At 34.8% G+C, this 22,211-nt stretch overlaps 1 protein-coding gene across 3 annotated transcripts in view; it reads right to left on the bottom strand.

The window, feature by feature from the left end:
- Positions 1-462: 462 nt before the first annotated feature.
- LOC128983073 (papilin) overlaps positions 463-22,211 on the bottom strand; it is a 274,271-nt gene continuing 252,522 nt past the window's right edge. For 2 of the 3 annotated variants that reach the window (XM_054402221.1, XM_054402222.1), the window contains 6 exons: positions 9,466-9,593; positions 8,976-9,126; positions 4,370-4,825; positions 3,484-3,639; positions 2,822-2,935; positions 463-2,146 (listed from right to left, as the gene is read on the bottom strand). In XM_054402221.1, the coding sequence (XP_054258196.1) occupies positions 1,950-2,146; positions 2,822-2,935; positions 3,484-3,639; positions 4,370-4,825; positions 8,976-9,126; positions 9,466-9,593 (1,202 nt within the window). In that variant the 3' untranslated portion in view covers positions 463-1,949. The remainder of the gene's footprint in view (positions 2,147-2,821; positions 2,936-3,483; positions 3,640-4,369; positions 4,826-8,975; positions 9,127-9,465; positions 9,594-22,211) is intronic. The other variant, XM_054402223.1, reaches the window with a different exon arrangement.

Genomic DNA, 22,211 nt, shown 5'->3' with positions numbered 1-22,211 from the left:
GGTGTTTTTGGCCTCTGGGGACATCAAAATGAAAAAGTAAATCGGTCCCGGGCCTAGGTCTTACCATGCCACCTACGGTAATAGCTACTTCCCTATAGGGAAATTCGCTAAAAGTATGTTGAATTAGGTAACGCAATAATATTTGGTAGAAAATCATAACTTTCATTTCAGTTGGTCGTACAGAACTAACAATAAAATTGGCTTCAGCTGTTCCATTAGGATGACAAATCTACTAAAGGAGTATGTTTTATCTATGGTAGCTACTGGCGAAGTTAAAACTCTCAGTAAAAACTCACCCTGTATAAAAGGCTCCACATAGCCTAGTCTTTACAAGCAGAAACAAAGCAGTTGCCTAGTATGTGTATCCAAGAGCTTGGTTTACCTAAAAACACTGTTAACATTAGCCAATGAATGATTGTACAAAAAATCAAGCAATTGATTTTTAAACATTGTATTTATTGTGACATTTATTTACAGACTTCTACATTAAAGTATTTCTATATTAAAATATAATACATTTCATATCAATAATAATAAAGTAAAGGCACAGTATAAATCACTCAATTTGAAAATCTAAAATTGATGTAGTTAAAAATATACAAGTTTCATCTGAAAATATTAAAAATCAAATGTAAATATAAAAATTAATAAATTTTATAAGTTAAATAAATCTTCAACAATGTTTTACATAATAAGTATTCTTTATTATTAGGACTACCAATTCTCTCCGCTTTATTATTTAGAAAAACATGTCTGCAGTAAATCTTTATAACAGTTCACTAAGATTTCTCATATGAAAATCTACGTGAACTAGCCTATAATTTTAAAAAATATAAAAGAAACAATTTCCAAGTAGAGTACATACAAAACTCAATAAATTATTTAAATGTACAATAAATAAACATAGAAACATTTGGCAACTATCAGATCTTATGAATATACGGTTTTATGTAAGCTAACAGTTCTAAGTACTACAAAGTGCCTTTATGCTAGGCCTACATATTACACTTCAGTCATACTTGTACCATTAAGATTTGGGTTGGTTGGGGAACAATAATACACATATTTCAAGCAGGCTAAGAACATGGTTAACACATTTTGGCACAACACAAGTCAACCCAATCGTAAGCATATTTCCAAATGCTTGAATTATATATAATAGTCGAAGTACAAGGTCCTTTCTACATTCAAAAATATATTTTTTGACTCAACCTAAAAATTAATGTAAAAAAACATTTTCAGGGTCTCCAAGAGACGTAAAGGTTCATGGTGTTTTTACCGGCTGCAAAAGCCTACATAAGAAGAGACGGATATTTTTAAAAGCTTTTTGAGTCCAATAAATTATACAAATTCTTTCTCTCTTGCAGTTTCTAATCCAAAATATAGTGCTACTGTACCTGGCAATTAAATTCATTTGCACAAAAACTCAAATTATATTTTTAAAATTGTTGTCTAAAAATAGACATAGATTGTGGAAATAGATGTAGACTTTCCAATACAATATCCAGTAAGCTCAACAGTGTTTCATTATGTACAGTACATTGAATGATGTAGACTTTCATTGGTTATGTTTACTGTAGTACTAACCATTACTTTTTAACATTTGTCCGTAACAGATGTATTACTACTGTTTGGTCAAAGTAATTGTAATTAAATTGTTCAATCTGGTGAAAATATATGAAAACCATATGAAAAGCTATCGTCACAAAGATTGATCAATAGTTTTGGACACTAAACGGTAAACTTACGACTGCTGAGCTATACGGTTGGATGTTTAATTTATTATTTATATTGAATCCTAAAAAAATTCTGAAAACTCACTACGAGAGTTCATACGGAACCAATCAACACAACCCAACTACAGAACAAATATAGGGTCATTCAGTTGGATCACAGAAATGGTGATGGAGGTGGCAGTGGGTGACGTACACAGGAACTGTGGGGTGGGGTCAGTGGTGCGGGAGAGAACGTCTCCTCCTCTGTAGACTCTCCAGGTGGGGACCGACGGATGGTAGCTGCCCTGCCAGAGTACACGACTTGCAGCAGAACTTGCCATACCACTTGTGTGTACAGTACTTGCCTGTCACTACCAACTGACAGTCTGCGAAGAACGAATTGTCTGTGCACAACGGATCTACGTAGATGCCTGCAAATGTTTAAAGTAATTATTGATCAACAATTAATTGTGTGACGTGATTCAGTTAGAGAGGTTACCAGTTTTAACTCACCTACTTATGCAGGATGAATAGATGATATTTTGGGAGCATTGTTCTTTAGTGAAACTTGTTGTTATAGAGCGTTTTGATTAAAGAATGTGTTTTAATTGTACTAACCTTATTCAAAAGAGGAGGAAATTTGGCAAAAATGTCCCTTTCTCTTTAGAAATTACTTGTAACGATGCAGTTAGAGTGGATGGTAAGTGGAGAATGTTATATGAAGGTGATGAGCAATTATTTATAGTAATAGTTGATAGAATTAAAGTTAAATTAGTGTTAAGCACTGTAATTTAGCTCCCATGTTATCCTTAAGAACAATAAATTGGACCAATTACTTGTCAATGGATAGATCTACATAAGTTTTGTCATGTTTCTTAATTTATTGTAAAAAATACCGTTATTTTTTAGCTGTAAAATTTGATAAAAAACAGTTTTATGTTGGTGCTTGTGACTATTCATCAAGTTCTCAAGTACTCTAGTTTCAAGACATCCCTCGCTCCCAAGCTCTAAATTAAAATGTTTCAACATTAAAGAAATTTGTAGTCAGCATTTATATAGGATCAAAACTATAAATAAAGTAGCATTTTTATATGCAATTGACCAACCTTCAACATTTACGTTGACCTCACTGTAGGATGAGTTGTACTGGTTAGCTGCTTCACATCGGTAAACACCTGAGTCGTTAGCACTTGCACGCACAACTGTCAATCTGCTGCTCTCTGCAATTGTAACATCACAACATCAGAAGATGTACATACATATTCAGACAAAATTCCAATATCTGTTGGTCCAAAACTTCATTACACGGTAGTTTTTGTAAAGGAATTGTGTCCTAGAAAAAAACAATATTTTTTCAAAGATTTTGAATACTTTTGCTCAAATAATGGATGTATAATTATCCTTAAAAGATTTTTACCCCTTATATACAAGCAGTCCTAATAATACTGTATACATTAGTCAATCTGGCATGTACCAGGATTCTTTTACCCACCTAACTCCATTCCTATTTTGGCCTTAAAAAACTCAAAGAAATAAAGGCTTTCATTTGAGATATTGATTGTTTGAATCAGTTAAGTTCATGGTACATTATTACCTACTCGATAAAAAAACATAAATATGTTGATAATGAAATAGTGATAAAGTGTCTATTCTTCTGACCATAACACAATAAATAACTCCACAAACTTTGTTGACAAGTTTCAACTTAATGTGATGCTATAACAACCTTCAAGTTTCTAGAGTACCAAGTCACTATTAATAGTGTTACCTGAGATCTGTATCTTGTCACTAGTAGTGAGGGGTTGTCCATCCTTGTACCATGCTACACTAGGCACTGGGTAACCATCCACATCACAGGGTATAGAAATGTCACTGTCAACTGGGAACGTATTCTTGTCTAGAGTGATAGTCGTCTTCACAGGAACTAAAACACAGAGAGAGAGAGATTACTACAGCAATACAACAGACAATTGTGTGCTCTGATTATGATTGGTTCCGTAGCTTTTTACCTCAGTACTCTTTTGCCATAAAAAACTGTCATATTAATTAAAGCATCTATTACAAAACAGAGTAAAAACTAAGCTTGATTACTATAGTTCAAGACAATCTTTGAATTTCAATTAGATATTGATAAATATAAATAGTATTCTAGTATAACTATATCAATCTGAAGATTGCAAGCTTTATGAATAAAAATAACTAAGGATACAAGCTATTTAATCAATATTGCATGATTTGTTCTCGTTTTCTGTGTACATAGTGTTTTACTTTGTTTATCCACTGGAATAGCCAATCATGAACAGTTAACTGAAAAAAGGAGCAAAATAACAGTTTACTTGATGATGCATTTTATCTTTTAATCCAAATAAAAACATCTGTGGTCAAAATTAAAATGAATATAATAATATATCCTTTGAAATTTTCTGTTATAAATGTGTAACTCAATTTTACATTGTTTCATTAAACAGTGTGAACGTTTGTAAAAATATTTCTGCTAACTCTTGTATGGAAAATTTGCCTATAACCATAGGTTTAGTATAACAATTTTACAACTTCTCTAAACTTCTGATGTGGCCCTTTTGGTTTTTATATTTTGAAAAATCAATAAATATATAATTGCTGGAGAATATCATGGTACTTAAATTTAAACATACCCACAAAGACCCTGGGGGTTGCAGCGGCGACGGGTGGAATGGTTGGTTGTGGTCGAGGGGGTCGGTAGGGAGGGGGATGAGGCTTGTATGTATCTGTGGGAGATCGTGGAGGTGGCACTAGCCACTGGTTGTAAGTGACATCATTAGGGTCATTGTAAACAGGTCCGACGGCCTTCAGAGTAACAGTCCACGATGCAGCACTGCCCTTGCCGTTGTACGCTTGACAGGTGTAGGGGCCAAGGGATGTGAGAGTTACCGCGTAGAGAACCAAAGACCAGTCTCTTCGTTGCTCCAGCTCGGCAGACATCATCGGAAGCATTCTCTCCCCCCTCCACCAGGTGACACTGGGAGCTGGGTATCCATAAGCAAAACACTGCAGCACGGCTCGAGACCCGAGACTTACAATGACACTCTGACTGTCATCTCCCAAAACAGCTGCGGGACGCTCCTTGGGACCTACACATGCAGTTACACTTTCATGCACCTCCACCAGTTAGTTGGTTATCTACTCTTAGGATGTTAGCCATGAGGTTAACTACAGTTAGCAAACAAAAACTACTATCCTGATCAGTTGAGTAATGCCAATGGTTTCAATGTCACAAAATGATAACAATTAAACACTCTAAAAGGGTGAGGTTCATAAGGTCCAAATTTTACAAAGTCCAACGGTTAAAATATTAATAAACATAGCGTTTCACAAGGTCCAAATTTCACAAGGTCCAACGGTTAAATTATTAATAAACAGAGCGTTTCACAAGGTCCAAATTTCACTAAGTCCAACGTTAAAATATCAAATGAACAGAGCGTTTCTCAAGGTCCAAATTTCATAAGGTCCAAAACTATGACATTCAAACAATCGCCGTTTCACAATGTCCAAATTTCACAAAGTCCAATGTTAAAATATCAAACAAACATAGCGTTTCACAAGGTCCAAATTTCACAAGGTCCAACGGTACAGTCTCGGCCAGAAGTCGCTGCAGAGGTTGCCGTGGTTCGGTATGTAGGCACTACACTACCAAGAGGCGGTTCACGAGTACGGGGTTTCGTGGCCCGCGGTTATCGTTGATCTCGACCAATTTTAACCGACGGTCAAAAAATGGGTTCACGACATAGAGCATTAGCCGAGATCAAGCTTAGCCGAGACCAACGCTGGCCGTCGATCAAGAGCAGGGAATTTTCGTTGGGAGGTTGGCAACAGCCACCTGCCAGGCCGCTGCTCGCGGTCGACGAGCCCCAAAACAATAATGATGAACAATAATAATTGGATGACGTTGCGTCATAATGATTGGTTCATAAATTATTATAATTGTACAGGGTATTTACTGATATTGTATAAAAGGTTGTGGACTTGCAATTAAATTCATTTTATACTAAAGTTTAAAGTTACTCAATTTGTCATTGAATTTTGAATAATACACTATTACTGAATACATTGCATCGGGAAAATGCAATTATGTAAAAAAAAGTTTTAACAAATCTTGGTAATGTTTGCAATAAAATTAGGTTACCAATTATGTTCAAAAATAAGACATACTTTATCAGGTTTGCAGTTTTATCCAAACGTTCAAATTATTTAATAAAATGACTGCTGTTTTCAAAGATTTATGATTATCTTTTATGTATCAGTAATTTGTATAAAAAATCTATTTGGAGGAACAACTGGCTATTATAGGAGCCGAGATGCCTTCATACGTAAACAGTATTAAACGTAAACATAAAATGGCAAACCTACAATAACATTTTATGACACCAAGATCTTTTAACACGTAGATTGCGGCCGTTCCCGATCGGGTACGGCGCTTTGCCCCCGTACGGTGCGTCCGTACCCCATCGGGAACGCTCGGTAATGCCTTTTGTATATCTTCGTTTTTGCTCTAGCGTCGGCCGAAAGCGGACCTATACCACGTTAGCGTGTAGTATGTGACTTGCATTTTGTTGTGGTGTAGGTTGGTAGTAAATTACCCCGTAAAATCCCCGTCTGGCAATCTCAAAAGTCTTCTTTTTGTCCCGTCTTTTTCCCTCCATTTGGCAATACAATTCCAATGGGACCGGCTACGTTCCAAGCAGTGCTGCTATCTGTGGGTTTTTAGCGAACTACGTCGACTCTCGTTGTAAAGCAGGACATCCCCTCACGTTATTTGCTATTCGTCAGACCGAAATTGGAAAGCCAATCACACGCGGCAATCGGGTTTACTCGACACTTAGGGCTGCGCCGCACTGGGGATACGCCCGCTATTTGACGTGCCGCAGCGAACGTGTTAAAGCTGTTCACAATAGGGGCCACAAACAGCAGGCCTAAGAACTAAACCCTTTGCATTTGCGCGTGTCAGATGGGTAGAACGCAGCCCTATAAGCATGAGAAAACAGGTGTGAGAAAACAGGTTATAATTTAAAAAATATTTTGTTATAATACAACGTTTTATAAAAGGGTTCAAAATTGCTAAAATGAATATAAAACATAAGATTCGATTGCAATTTAAATTTATATGAATACGTTAAGCTATTAGTTATATTTTTACTTAGTAATAATGAATTAAAATGTCTCAACAGCTACTTTTTACGAGTTTTGCATGTTTTCGGCAATTAGTAATAAAAAAATTTAAAAAAATAAATATCATGTTGAGGGTAATGAAATTGTTCGGAATTTAATGGCGAATCCGAATATAACATTCTTTTTGCTAACAAAAAAACAATAAACGAGCAAATGAGATAATCCCGACATGATGTCAACTTAACCCTGCCCCCTAGCAGGGTTAAGTTGAAGGCCAAAACCATTGTTATTTACGCCCGAGATTATCCAGTTTGCGCTAGACCATGACTCGTGAACCCGACATTTGGCCCGGGGTTTTCTCTAATTGAACCCGTGAAGCCGACTTTTTGCGCTCGGGTTTATCCCTGTCATAATTGGGTGAAGTTTATCTGTCTGCGCCCGAGCGCGGGTAACCTCGTACTCGTGAAGCCGATTTCTAAGCCGCGGCGCAAAAAACTGGCTATAACTGGATTTTGCGCTCGAACTAAGGATAACCCGTGACTCGTGAACCGCCTCCTAGTGTTGTTGCCACGCGTCACAAAACATCATTGTGGGTGCGTATATACGTTGTAAAGAGTGTAAAGTAGTGGTATTCACCCCCTCCGCAGCAAACCTGCAGACTAATCGATTTTCCATTTCCCTTATTTGATTTACACTAGAATATCTCCTTAAAATTATCACATTTATTCCCTATTTAAATAGCATTAGTTGAACAAGTACCGTACTTAGGTTTGCTGCAACTGGGAGTAATCAGTAATCAGTAGTTGAGCGCCGGTGGACGGTGCCTGCTATCAGACCGTGGCAACCACTGAAGAGACTTCTGGCCCAGACTGTACCGTTGGACCTTGTGAAATTTGGACCTTGTGAAACGCTCTGTTCATTTGATATTTTAACGTTGGACTTTGTGAAATTTGGACATTATGAAACAGTGGTTATTTGAATGTTATAGTTTTGGACTTTATGAAATTTGGACCTTATGAAACGCTCTGTTTATTTGATTTTTTAACATTGGACTTTGTGCAATTTGGACATTGTGAAACAGTGATTATATGAACGTTATAGTTTTGGACTTTATGAAATTTGGACCTTGTGAAACACTCTGTTTATTTAATATTTTAACCGTTGGACTTTGTGAAATTTGGACTTTATGAAACGCTGCCACTCTAAAACAGAAGATTATTACTTCTTTAATGTAAAGAGAGAGAGATACATGTTTAATTCTTTTAGGTTACGTCTCTAAATATGTTTAGAAAACTTAAACAAATATTTTTTAGACATACTTCATACCGTATTTCTTATAAGAAGGCCAACAATATAAGATATATTAAAATTTTTCAGATTTACAGTTTTATTAACTTTGATTTTTTTAATAAAGTTAGGCGTGCATGTCCGAATTGTATTATAGTAGATTCATTGCAAATTTCTTTTACCGATAAATAATAGAAAACAAAAATTGGGAAACAGTTAATATAGTGAAATGTTTATGATTCACATGAAAACCATGTTCTTTCATCTTTAACAGGATTTTTTCAAATAGTTTTGATTTACCTACATTTTAAGATATCTCAAGCTTTCTACATTATAGTATATTTATTAATAAAAAAAATGTTTTGGACATCAGCAAATCTATGAATCTTATTAATTTTATCAAAGCTTAGTATTATTGAATAAATTTATGGATTGAATAAATGTATGTTATGAATAAATTGATTTGCATGGATTGGTTTTCGGATTAATAATTAATAAATAAGTTAAAACGTATTATTTACTGTATTATTACAGCATTTAACCAATCATGTATAAACAATACAGTGATTGTGTAAAGATTTTAAAATTCTGAGTAAAAATTTTGAGATTGCCGGATTAGATAAAGAGCAATATAATTTGGTTGATCAAAGTAAAAATAATACAATTTCAAACACTCTTTGAATTACAGACCAAAAATTCAGTTTTGTTAATACTAATATCCAAAAAAACTTTGTTAGTAAAATATTAGTAAGTATTGGTTAGTGATTTACTGGCCGTTTTATGAACGAGCTACCTATTTATAACTTACAGTGTTGGTATTTAACACACCTCTGATCCTCACGTGGAACACCTTCCTCGCAGGTTCTCCGACGCCGTTGTCAGCCACACATGTGTACTCGCCTGCATCTGAGGGCACCAGGCCCACGATTTGCAGGGAGCCATCGGTCAAGAACTTGTACCTTCCTCCCTTTTCACTAAGCTATAAAAGAAAAAAAAAACTATTTAAGCTGCTTTTGCTTGTTGGCTTGTATTGAATGTATAAATTTAAAGTGCTACTTTTAAAAGAGAAAGGGTTTAGTTTCAAAATAGATTTTTCATAAAGAAAGTACTGTCCATAATTTTTTACTGGTTCAAAAGCCACAATTACTGTACCGCAATCTTAGTACAGTAAAACTCACAATATCATAACTCCATCCGAATTGCTTACATTTTGTGAAAGTTGTATTGTTTCGTTATACAGTATGATATGGGCTTAGTAAACAGTCAATAACTACTTTATTGACCAAAGACTAGTAGTATATTACTGATATAGCTTTACCGTTGAGCCTCCTCTTATCCAAAGCATGACAGGTGTTGGGTTGCCTCGAGAGCTGCACTGCAACGTAACGAAGTAGCCTTCATCTGCTTCCACTTCAGTAGTCTCTGCGTAGATCTCCGGAGGCGAACCTGCATGGTTTTAATACAAAATTATATTTCATATCTATATACTATGCTAGAAGAATGATACGGTCATTATAAGTCCATCCAGTGGTTGTAGGCCTGCTTGGAGGGTTTCCTTAATGTGGCCCATAGGTTGTTTGGGAAGAGGGAACTCTGATGTTGAGCGTAGTAGTTCCCCAAGTTGCCACATATTTCGCCACCATCGCTGCTAGTACGGTGATTCGGATAGGCGCTGTAACTGTGTGAGTGAGGGGAAGGGGTGTGTGGGGAATGGCAAGGGGTGAACGACAATACTCTAACCTTCTCATAAGGTCCTGCCTGACCTTGCTGCCTACAATTACCCTTGTGTCGTGTGCTATTATCCATTTGTTTCACGTGCCACACCCTCTTGACCATTGCACAACACTAGTCAACACGGTGAAGGTGAACAATTTGGTGCAGGTAGGGTCTGTACCTAATCTTAATAGGCTTCTTTGCCACGCCCTTAAGAGGATGATCTTCAGGCATACAACTTTCAACTAACGTGTATATAACATGGAGGAACATTTATCTGTTGTAACTCCCAAAGGTATCTAAAGCACGCATATAAGTTTGTCATACAATCTTTGTAAGTTCATTGTGTTTTTGCTTCCTTAAGCATTTTGTTTAAAACAATTTTCAAAAGTTCCCTGATGTAAACCTCTATCAGCAGGCCATCCATACCAAATCCGGCTTTCAAACATTCAATTGCTTTTTGATAGTTTGCACCAGTAGGAGGAAAACTCTGAACTACGGTACATCAAAAGTTCTTGATCCGGGAACTATGGATTGCAATAAATATTGAAACTTATCCTCTGAATCAATGTCTGAGTCACTATGAATTTTGCTAAACTGACTCCAAAAAGGTAACAAATTGATTAAATCTCCATCAAACTTTCAAATCTCTATTTTAGGGAGCTTAAATTTCTTCTTACTACCACTGTTAAAGCAAGATCCAGAATGAGCACATCGTTACTTTGTTGTAGTAAATTCTGGACTCTTAATTTTACAGTTTCAAACAAAAATAAATATTCTCCAGCTTTGATTGTTTCAGCTAACAGCTCATCTTCCGAAACATTATCATTACTCAATAACAAATCAATGATCTGAGTATTCAAAACCTGGAGCTCATCAACCTTTATCTCCAAAATATTTTTAGAGGGGATCAAATCATTTGTCCGAGTTTTGATAAATAACTAATAATATTTAGATAAATCAACCGTCTGAGTTTTCATTTGTCTGAGTTTATAAAATTATTTTAAAAAATATCGAAATATCAAGTGTCCGAGTTTTCAACTGTCCGAGTAGAGTCAACATAAAAAATGTGACACCGCGCGCCTAGACTGGCGTCTCAGGCGCCTGGTCAGAAGCCGATGTAAATCTCTTCTGCGAAGAAGTCGGGCATTGTGCGAGAAATACTCACATCGACTTAAGAACAATTATATTATATCTTTTTTATATTATCAACAAGTTTGATTGGTTAGGTTAGGTTAGGTAAACTCGGACAGTTTAATTTTATAATTAAACATTTAGAAATTAATTTTATAATAAAAAATCTATACATAAAGCCCAAAGAACCCATAAACTTTTTGAGAGTCACACCCCCATAAACCATATACTTAAAATGTTCGTCATGACGAGAAACCTTGCGCAAAACTATCCATTATTTCATAAATTGCCCTTTAAGGCCGTTTGGCCGCTAGGCTAGTCTGAAGGTGAGGAGTAGTAGTTCTACCCGTCGCCACCGCGCGCGCTTGGATGTCCGTTTGGAGGCAGCGCTGTAGGTGTGTGTTTCAGCTGTCCCCCCTCACCCCTCCTCACACCACACACTGCATCACTGCTTCTCGTATACGCGAGGCCTGGCACTGGCACGGCCCGTCGTATCCGCGGTCCGGGCTAGCAACCCTGAACCAAATGACGTTGCTAACTGACACAAATTGACTATCTTATGTTGATTGGTGTTTGCGCTTACTGTTATAGTAATACATAAATTAATGTATCAATAATTCATCTGTTTTTAACACACTGGCTCTAATAGTGTTACAGTAATAATAATAATATTTGAAACTAAGTCACACAGATATTTTTTTTTATTTGCCTTTGGATATTTTGTAATACTAAACCTCTTTTTGGGTATATTTATAAAATCAGTATCCTAGGTCAATGATGACGTTGTGCTCGATCTATGTCATTCATCTGTATATCTTTGGATAAAACTCGTCTGAGGTTGTGGTGGTAATTTAAATCGTATTCCTGAGGATTCTTGATCTCCTTCATTATGACATCAATATTTCCGGGCCTAATCCAAACAAAGTTTAAGCATTCAAAAACGTTGATTGTAAACAAAAAGCTACCAAGATGAATTAAAACTTGTAAAAAATGGATTTCCCTACCCTTTCCTAAAAAAGTTGAGCAGTAAAATAATTTGCATACCCTTTTTTAAGACTCGTGTACAGAGCCTCGACTTTTATACATTGATGGTGTGCTTATCTCGGTGGTCTACTAATCTTACTTATACTTATTTCCTATAATCAATGACAAAATCAGAGTAAATAAAATAACCTCATAGTTCTAGAGAGCGTTTTTTATATTTAACCAGCTTATATTTAAAGTTTAAATCACAAAAATATATGAAAGCTTAAACAAGGTACCATACAATCGCAACACAACAAACACAAAGGGGCGGTTCACGAGCTCGGGACTTCATGGTCCGCAACCAGACGCTGGTCGCGGACTATACAGGGTGTTTTTTTTAAACTTGCATCTTTATTTATGTAAAAACCGCAATAGATAGAAATATGCAGTTGGCGGGAATCATCTATTGACGTAGGGGGCACAATTTTTTTTAATTCAACGTTACATTCACATTCCCCCTCTTTCCCCCCTGCCCCCAACTTATTTTTTTTTAAACAGCAAGGTACCCCTTGTGACATATCAAATGAAAGAACATGAAATAAGAAAATGTTTGATGAAAAAAAATTGAAAATCGGTTCATAAATTTGAGAGATATTTCCCCCCCTCCCCCCCGGAACTTAATTTTTTTTAGTAGCAAGGTACTCCTTGTGACATATTAAATGGAAGAGCATGAAAAAAGAAAATGTTTGGTGAAAAAAAAATTAAAATCGGCTCATGAATTTGTGAGATATTCCCCCCCCCTTTTCCCCTACCCATAACTTGTTTTTTAATAGCAAGGTGTGACATATCAAATGAAAAATAAATTTCACCAAACATTTTCTTTTTTCATGCTCTTTCATTTGATATGTCACAAGGGGTACCTTGCTATTAAAAAAAATTAAGTTCCGGGAAGGGGGGGGGGGGAATATCTCGCAAATTTATGAACCGATTTCCAATTTCATTTCATCAAACATTTTCTTTTTTCATGCTCTTTCATTTGATATGTCACAAGGGGTACCTTGCTATTTAAAAAAATTAAGTTAGGGGCAGGGGGAATGTGAATGTAACATGGAATTAAAAAAAAATTGGGCCCTCTACGTCAATAGATGATTCCCGCAAACTGCATATTTCTATCTATTGCGGTTTTTACATAAATAAAGATGCAAGTTTTTACAAAAATACCCTGTACTGTATAAGCATCGACCAAAAAACGGGTTCACGAGTCAGAGCCTAATGATGTGAAAGCCGGGCTTATTGCTGGTCGAGACCAAATCAGAAGCGGAGCCTAATGACAGGGATTCGCAGGGGATTTTTGTTGAGACGTTGGTAAAAACTTAAAATATATAATTTGTATGGTCGCCATTTCATTGAAAAGTATTGAAGTATTAACAACAGCATGGAAACACATGTGAAGCCACTGCTACCGATATAGGTACTTCCATACAATAGGATGGTCGTGAAACAAGGCTGAACCAAAACGTCCAAAACGATTATTTTTCGCATATTTTGTTGTCCTAATGCTCGCCTATAATAATATATCAAAGTTTATTGATTTATAAACACAACAAGCCACGTTCGTATGAAATCAGATAATGGATGTCGTTAGTGAAATATATTTTTCTGTGTGCATTATTGTAATTCAATTAAGATGCATGACATAAAATAACCGGGTATTTATAACCGTATAACTGCCTATTTTGCATAAATGCCCGACAATTTAGGATGGGGATTTTTGAAAAGGGTAATTTTAAGCAAACTTATTTAAATGGTACAGTTATTCTTACTGAAACTAAAATGTATTTAGAGGTACTGACTATCTTACTAATATTATAAATCTGAAAGTTTGTGAGTTTGTGCGTGTGTTTGTGTGTGTGTTTGTGTGTATGTTTGTTGCTCAATCACGCATAAACTACTGGACGGATTGGGCTGAAATTTGGCATGATGATAGCTCACATTCCCGATTAACATTAAAGCATATTCTTATCTCAAAAATCCTTTCGGGCTCCGCCCCAGTGGCTCTGTAGTTCCCCATGTTAACCTTATGATTTTTCATATTTAAAGGAATTAATGAATCTTAACAGCTGTTTCAATTAAACAAGTTGGTTCTGTTCTATAATGCCCAATAGCATCAAAGTTACAAGGATTACCAATAGAGTGCAGCACTATTATTTTTTTTTATTTATGACAACAGCTAATTTCCAACCAAAAGGTGAGTGAGCGTAGCGAACGAACTTCAACTTGGAAGCGAGTTAGCGTAGCAAACGAGCTAACCTGAAGGCAAGTGAGCGCAGCGAACGAGCTCTAACCTAAAGGTGAGTGAGCGTAGCGAACGAACTTCAACCAGGACGTGAATGAGCCATGCGAATACTTATGAAGTTAAACGGGGCAAAGCCCGCGGGTACAGCTAGTTTAGATATAAACATCGTATGTGTGTGCTGGTCTCGTGGTTGCAATCTAAGAATATTCTTTCCGTTATTCTTACACTCTTTAATAATCCAGCTATAAAATGTTGAAATAATATTATGTGGTTCGCTCGTAATATTATTTACGTAAACAGCTATGGTTTTTTATTTACATTTTGTGTTGTTGCGATCTATAAAATTAGATTCATTGGTATTACAATGCGTTTATATTTAGGAAAACATTGTTTTTTCCTTTGGGCATAGTTTCGAACTGAACATTTTATTTGTTCTGCTTTCATTACCAAACAAATAGCTACCATCCAAGCTTTACTAACATCAAATAAATTACCAGTTTCTCGATGAAAAGTGCAATCAGTCAAAAATATTTGAGCAACATTTTTTTCAATTTAGAATACTGTAATGGATTTTGTTGTCGGGAAATCCTTGCCTTGAAGTGAACGCCTCAAATGACTCATTGACGGCACCTTTGGAACATCTAACTTTGAATTCATCAAGTCATAAAAGGGTTTTAGTCATGATAACGAGCTGGTCCTATGCGAGGTAGTTGAGTGGTGGTAAGCATTTGTTAACATAATACAGTATAGATATTTCATAGTCATATTCAATACACACGGTGACCAGTGAGTACAACACAAGACGGTGACATCACCGCGAACCGTACTCAACGACTGAAGGTTTGCTTGATGTTTCCACGGAAAAAAAAACTATTTATGATAATTATGTTAGATAACAGTGGTTTAACTGTGGCTGATTAGTTATATTTTTATTCTAAGCATAATTTTATCGTTGAATTTGTAATAACATGGGGTTTATCAGTAAAAATATCTTTGTTATGATACTACTTTGTTACGTGGATAATTTATTTGTCGTTTTGAGTTGTTTGATGATTTTTTCATGTTTTATGAGCCTTTTTACCATTTTTAATTTTTTTTTTGTAATATAGTGTTGTGGGTAATGAAATTCTTTGGAATCTAATAAAGTTAAGTATATTTATTTTATATGTGAAGGGGGACATGGTGTATCAGAATAATAAACTAGAACAAAGTTTAAATCACAAAAAATATATGAAAGCTTAAACACTAAGGTACCATACAATCGCAGCACAATAAACACAAACTGTCGTATGCAACTCGAACACGTGGCCGGTGACAGGTAGACAGTTAGTTGTTGAGAAGAGCGCGCGGGAACGAGGAGAGAGTGGTGTAGGCGCGGGGGAACGGGGAGGGACGAGCGTGCGCCCGCGTGCCGTGAGTGCGCGTCTGGGCACTGTACACACACGCAACGCCTCGCAACCGTATTTTGCCAACATTTTGTTTACCATTACATTCCTAAACTGTTTAAGTTTTTTAATGTAATTAATTTTTTATTTATACTTCCATTAGTTGTCCGTCTTATGACCTAATTTTTGTTGCAATACCACAAACCGCCTAATTGTAGTGATTTTTTTAAAAATGTCACATTTTTTATTTATAACTTTTTTGAAAATTGAAATAGCTCATGAAGTTAAGGTGCATTAAACAAAGGTTTTTGTAATTTTTGGTGTCTCAGTCTACATCCGTTCTTGAGTTTAATGGTAAAACGAGAGTACACTTTAAAGCACTATATCTCACTTGGTAAATGGGGAAAAAATTGTTAAACCCCTTTTTTTCCATTCTTAATAATAGCTTAATGAATTGGTAAGAAAAAAAATTAAAAATTAAATATTTTTAAAAATGGGCCGAACACCCTTAAGGTCGTAATTCCTTTCTAAAAGGAACTTTCCATTTACCTAATGTTAAAAATACCTCAGCTGTACTTTGTTGTTTGTATTACTGTATTCTGTTTTGTTTATTTCAGCTTAACTTAACCAATAAATAATTTTATTAATACGTATGAAGTCAAACGGGGTGAAGCCCGTGGGTAACAGCTAGTTATAATAAGTAAACCTTCATTCGATTTTTATCTTTTATATCTTTTTTATATTATGAGTAAGTTTGGTTGGTTGTGTTAGGTGATGACAGTTTAATTCTATAATTAAAAATTGTAAAATTAGTCATATGATAAAAAAAATTATTTTATAATAAAAAAATATAAAATTAATTTTATAATTGTTCTTAAGTCGACGTGAGGGGCTCTCGCACAATGCCGAATTTCTTCGCAGAAGAGGTTTACATCGGCTTCTGACCAGGCGCCTGAGACGCCAGTCTAGGCGCGCGGTGTCACATTTTTGATGTTGACTCTACTCGGACAGTTGAAAACTCGGACACTTGATATTTCGATATTTTTTAAAATAATTTTATAAACTCGGAAAAATGAAAATTTGGACAGTTGATTTATTTAAAAATTATTAATTATTTATCAAAACTTGGACAAACGAAACTCGGACAACTGATTTTTCTAATATTTTGTAATTTTTAACAAACTCGGACAGTTGAAAACTCGGACAAATGAGCCTCACCCGTTTTAGAGTTGTTTGAATTTCAATTTTGTCTGTGGGTTCATTTTTAACTAAACTGTTTAGTTTGTTATATACTGTTCTTGTTTTCTTTAGATTTTCTATCATAGAGATAGGTGAAAAACAAGTCCTGTCACGGTCGCCAAAATGTTGATTTATACTGCACACCTGCTTCAAGTGATGAAACTAAAGCTAAAATTAGAAAAAAACTAGACTTACTATTTCACACTTCTGTTTAAAAAAAATTCATATTAACACTATGACAACAACAAAACAAGACCATATCTATACAGGGTGATTTGTACTCAGTGTGACAAAATTTTTTTGATGTAAGTACAAAGTAAATGAAGTGTGATGATGCATATCAAATGTTCCAAGTCTCAAAATTAGCGTCCCAAAAAATTATTTTATGTTTTTCAAAAATAACCATGCTTTTAAACTTAATACAGCGATTTCTCAATTACCTGTAGGTATATGGATTTGAGTAGATAATGTCATTTTCGTGTTCTACATTAAATTTTGAACAAGAATAATATAAAATGACGGAGGATCAGTTGTAAAAACTCCATTGTAAATAGATTCAAAGATAAAGATTAAGATGTTTGATAAAAATTTTAAAAACAATTGTCTATTACATTTTTCACACCCTGTATACAAGAAAGTGTCGGAATATGTTAAAAACTGCGCCATTTTATAAGCTATCCAACCATATGCTACACTATTGAGGTTTATGTCTGCTTATGTATGCTTTAATGGTTTGAAGACTACAAAGCATGGCGTCTTTAACATTTAAAACATAGAAAGTTGGCAGGTATTAAGCAAAAGTTGTATTTTTGTTTCAGCTTGAATAGTAAAAACAGTAAAAAAGTTCCCTGTTTTCTGGTATTCAAACCACTAAAACAAACAAAAATATATCTAAACCTCAATAGTGTAGCATATGGTTGGAAAGCTTATAAAATGGCGCAGTTTTTAACATATTCCGACACTTTCTTGTATACAGGGTGTGAAAAATGTAATAGACAATTGTTTTTAAAATTTTTATCAAACATCTTAATCTTTATCTTTGAATCTATTTACAATGGAGTTTTTACAACTGATCCTCCGTCATTTTATATTATTCTTGTTCAAAATTTAATGTAGAACACGAAAATGACATTATCTACTCAAATCCATATACCTACAGGTAATTGAGAAATCGCTGTATTAAGTTTAAAAACATGGTTATTTTTTAAAAACATAAAATAATTTTTTGGGACGCTAATTTTTAGACTTGGAACATTTGATATGCATCATCACACTTCATTTACTTTGTACTTACAAAAAAAATTTTGTCACACTGAGTACAAATCACCCTGTATATATTATACTACACTGTATATCTATATAGATAATACGTGAAGTTTTATAATGTAATACATGAAGCCGTTTTTTGTTAACTCTACTCCTCCCTTATTTGTGGACCAATTTAAAGTTTGAGGTGTCAAATAATTAGTCTCAATGTAAAGTTTTGCAATAAGGTTTTAGAGTTAAAAAATTCTTACCCTTAAGGGCACGAGACGCTCTCAAAGGTCAAATTTTCCCCATAAGAATTACATTGAACAAATTAAACAAAAAAAAGAAAAAAAGCTGTATGTAAAAAGAAACTCACCAGCTTTTTAGGAGTAAAAATATTGATGTTTGTTATATTCAGGAGGTATCCAAACAGTTAATCAGTTTTATTGGAAGAACAGAAAATTTTTTGAGTTTTAAGAAGAAATATTGAAAACAGGAGGAGGAGACAATTAATAGGGCATCTTATACGTATGAGAGGAGTAGAAGAGAGGCCTGGTCTAACAGTAAGGAATCCAGGTGCACAATCACTTGGGGAGATGAATAATTTTTACCAGTTCTGCTATGCAACTTATTTTGGAAGTAAAAAAGCCATGAAGAATAACGCATCATGTTGTCACAAATGGTAAAGTTAACCTACCTTATGTCAGATCAAAAAAATACATGCAAGAAATGTTTACTGGTAACAGCTATAAGTTGCAAAATATTTGTAGTAAACACTAAAAATTAAGGCCGGCTTCTAAAAATGATAAAATATTTTTACAAGAAGTGTTTATTATTTCAAAGCGCTACGGTACTAAATAGCGTGAGTATTTCAATTAGTTATATAAGCTTTTAGTCGGGTCCTTTAAACTCATGGAATGTTATTACTGTTTCAAAATAACTCCTGTATAATACCGGTACTTGACAATTGCTCGATTTTGATCAACAGGTACATTAGTGATAAATAAATTATGCAAAAGTAAATATTCATCATATTAACAGACTAGGAGATATAACAGAGTGCTTCTGCTACTGTTTCAGCTGTAATATCCTTGATTGTCGTTGCTTCGATCCATCGTGTAAAGCTGTATATGATAGTTAGCAAGTAGGCCTATATAAATTCTTGAGAAGGCGGTAAGGGTCCAACTATGTCCACATTAATGTGAACTGAAATACGTAAACAAATATAATCAACTTATAACTTGCCGTTCCAGTAACAGTCCGTTGAAATATGGTGTACCACAAGGATCTATATTGGGGCCTTTATTCTTTTTATGTTACATCAATAACTTAGCTAATTTCAGTGATCAAAGTAAAATCACTTTATATGCAGATGATGTAAATATAAAACTATCCGGATACCATGCAAATGATATAGAAATATCTTCTTTTATAAAACTTAATGCAATCCAACAACATTTAGCTGATTTAAACCTTTTATTAAATAAACAAAAAACTAAATATATTAATTTTTCCGCTTCAAATAGGAAAAGTGGGTCTGTGGTAAAGAATGTTTGTCTTAATGATTCCTTTATTGATGAAGTTAAGGAAACAAAATTCCTTGGTTTAACTGTTGATAGACTTCTTAGCTGGAACACTCATGTATCTTAAGTTTGTAAAAAAATGTCAACAGGTATTTTCATCCTTAGAAAATTATCACCATTTTGTGATATTAAAACCCTTAAAGCAGTTTATTTTGCTTTTGTGCACTCTCATGTCTCTTTTGGTTTGTCGGTTTATAGTAACACCTCTAATGAAAATTTAAACATGATACTTATATTACAGAAAAAAGCAATAAGAATAATAATGAAACTTAAGTGGTTTGAGTCAGCCAGAGAACATTTTTCAAATTTAGGAATAATGACAGTTTACAGCTAATTAATCTATGATCTGATTCTGTGGATAAAAAAAAATCAAAATAGTCATTGTATGCTAGGTTTTAATCACAGATATGAAACTAGAAATAAGAATAATTTTTGTTTTAATAGACATAAGCTAACATTTTATGAGAAGAAGCCAACATATTCAGGCATCAAATTTTATAATTCATTACCAGACAACATAAAATGTATAACTGATTTTGGGTCCTTCAAAAAGACATTGAAGTCATTTATTATTGTTAAACCTTTTGTACAGTTTTAATGAATTTTTTTAAGCATATGTCGTCTGTAACAGTTAATTTAATTTCTTACAGTGATTATAATTTTAATTTATTATTGTATTATATATACTTGTACTTACCAGTTTATAATAGTACTTGTTGACGCCATTCTGTACTCTATGTGTACATAATGAATAAAGAAAATTTTGATTTGATTTGATTTGAAAGTCAAACAAAAGTCAATAGTTTATTACACAGCTGTGCTGAGTTTTCCGTGCTGTCCTATGGGTCTGACGGACACGCGCGCCGCGGTAGCGGGTTGCCGGCCGCTGCAAAATGGCGAACAAAGAAAACACTTCCCCCTGTTTACTTCATAAGACACTACGCAGCGACAGCGCTAGCTGAAAGGTAGAAAGACTTTACCAGAGACTGATCTTCATTTTTTCACTGGAGCTTTTGCGGACGATGTAGTAATTCTGTCCAAAAACAGAAATGACCTAGAGGAGCTAACCAGACTGTTCATAAAAAAATCAGAAAAAATGGGCCTAAAGATTAATGATGAGAAGACAAAATATATACACTTCACGAGACAGCCAAATGAAGTGAGGACAAATGAAATTAGTATAGATGGACATACTTTTGAAGTTGTTGAACAATTTAAATATCTAGGGGTAATTATATCAAGCAGCAATAGTGAAGAAATGGAAATAAATTATAGGATTGCTCAGGCCAATAAATGTATGTATTCTTGTAAGAAATTGTTGACTTCAAAGATTCTCTCACATAAAACAAAAATAAAAATATATCATAGTATAATTCGACCAGTATTAACATATGGAGCTGAAACTTGGATTTTAAATAAAAAAGAAGAAAACAAGATGATTGTTTTTGAAAACAAAATTTTAAGAATGATATATGGACCAATACAAGAAAATGGAGAATGGAGAAAAAGGCATAATAGGGAGATAAGGAATATGTACAATGATTATGATGTAGTAGCAAACGTGAAAGCAAGGAGAATAAGGTGAGCAGGACACGCACTACGGAGAGAACGAGGTTCACTACTAAAAGAAGCAAGTATAGGAAAGCCAGAAGGGAAACGACCATTAGGAAGGCCCAAGAAGAGATGGTGGGATAGTGTTTCCAAGGACGTCAGAGAAGTGGGGGCAGCAGTGGAAGAGGCAGAAGATCGAGAGAGATTGAAAGCAGTTGTTGGTGCGGCCAAATCCCGCCTTGGGCATAAATGGCCATGGGAGTGTATGACAGACAAGTTAGTACCATTGTCTGCCGCTTGCCGCGCTCCTCTGTGTCTGGCTGTCTGCTGACTCTGGAGAGATGAGAGCGTTCAACTTCAATATTCAAGTGAAGAAGAAAGCGATGAATGACGATCTTTATTAAGACTCTTCATAAGTGGTAGCCATATTGGATTTTAGTCCCATAAGAGCAATGTTAAATTTGACAGTACTTACCATCATTTGAAGCAGTATACTGGTGTTATTCATAAAGATACAGTTTTGAAAATTTATAATTAGGTTTATAACATAGAGTACTAGGGAATAAGGAAATGTTATTTCAAATATGAGGACCACTTAACCATAATTTTAACACCTCAATCATTATTTTATCACAACACGGTTTTTAGAAATTCGGTTACAAAGTTAACATTGCTCTTACGGGACTAAAATCCAAGATGGCTACCACTGATGAAGACTCTTAAGAAAGTCGGATGTTCACTTTTTGAGGTTAATGATAGACAAGAGGAATATCTTCTGTGTAACGCAGAAATTATCTAACCTTAATAGTAAAAAATAATACTTGTGGGTATAGATAGAGGGCCAGGCTTCAAGTAACCACGGGATTGCAGCGCAGCTAGAACAGCTTATTGTGCACCATATACTTGTGTGTAGGTGTGCCATAGTAGTAGGTAGTAAACATATTTATTT

The sequence above is a fragment of the Macrosteles quadrilineatus genome, unplaced genomic scaffold, assembly GCF_028750875.1.
Source record: "Macrosteles quadrilineatus isolate MER2022 unplaced genomic scaffold, UCM_ALF_1.0 Scaffold_1__1_contigs__length_201487025, whole genome shotgun sequence".
Taxonomy (NCBI): domain Eukaryota; kingdom Metazoa; phylum Arthropoda; class Insecta; order Hemiptera; family Cicadellidae; genus Macrosteles; species Macrosteles quadrilineatus.
This window is presented reverse-complemented; position numbering and strand designations above follow the sequence as displayed.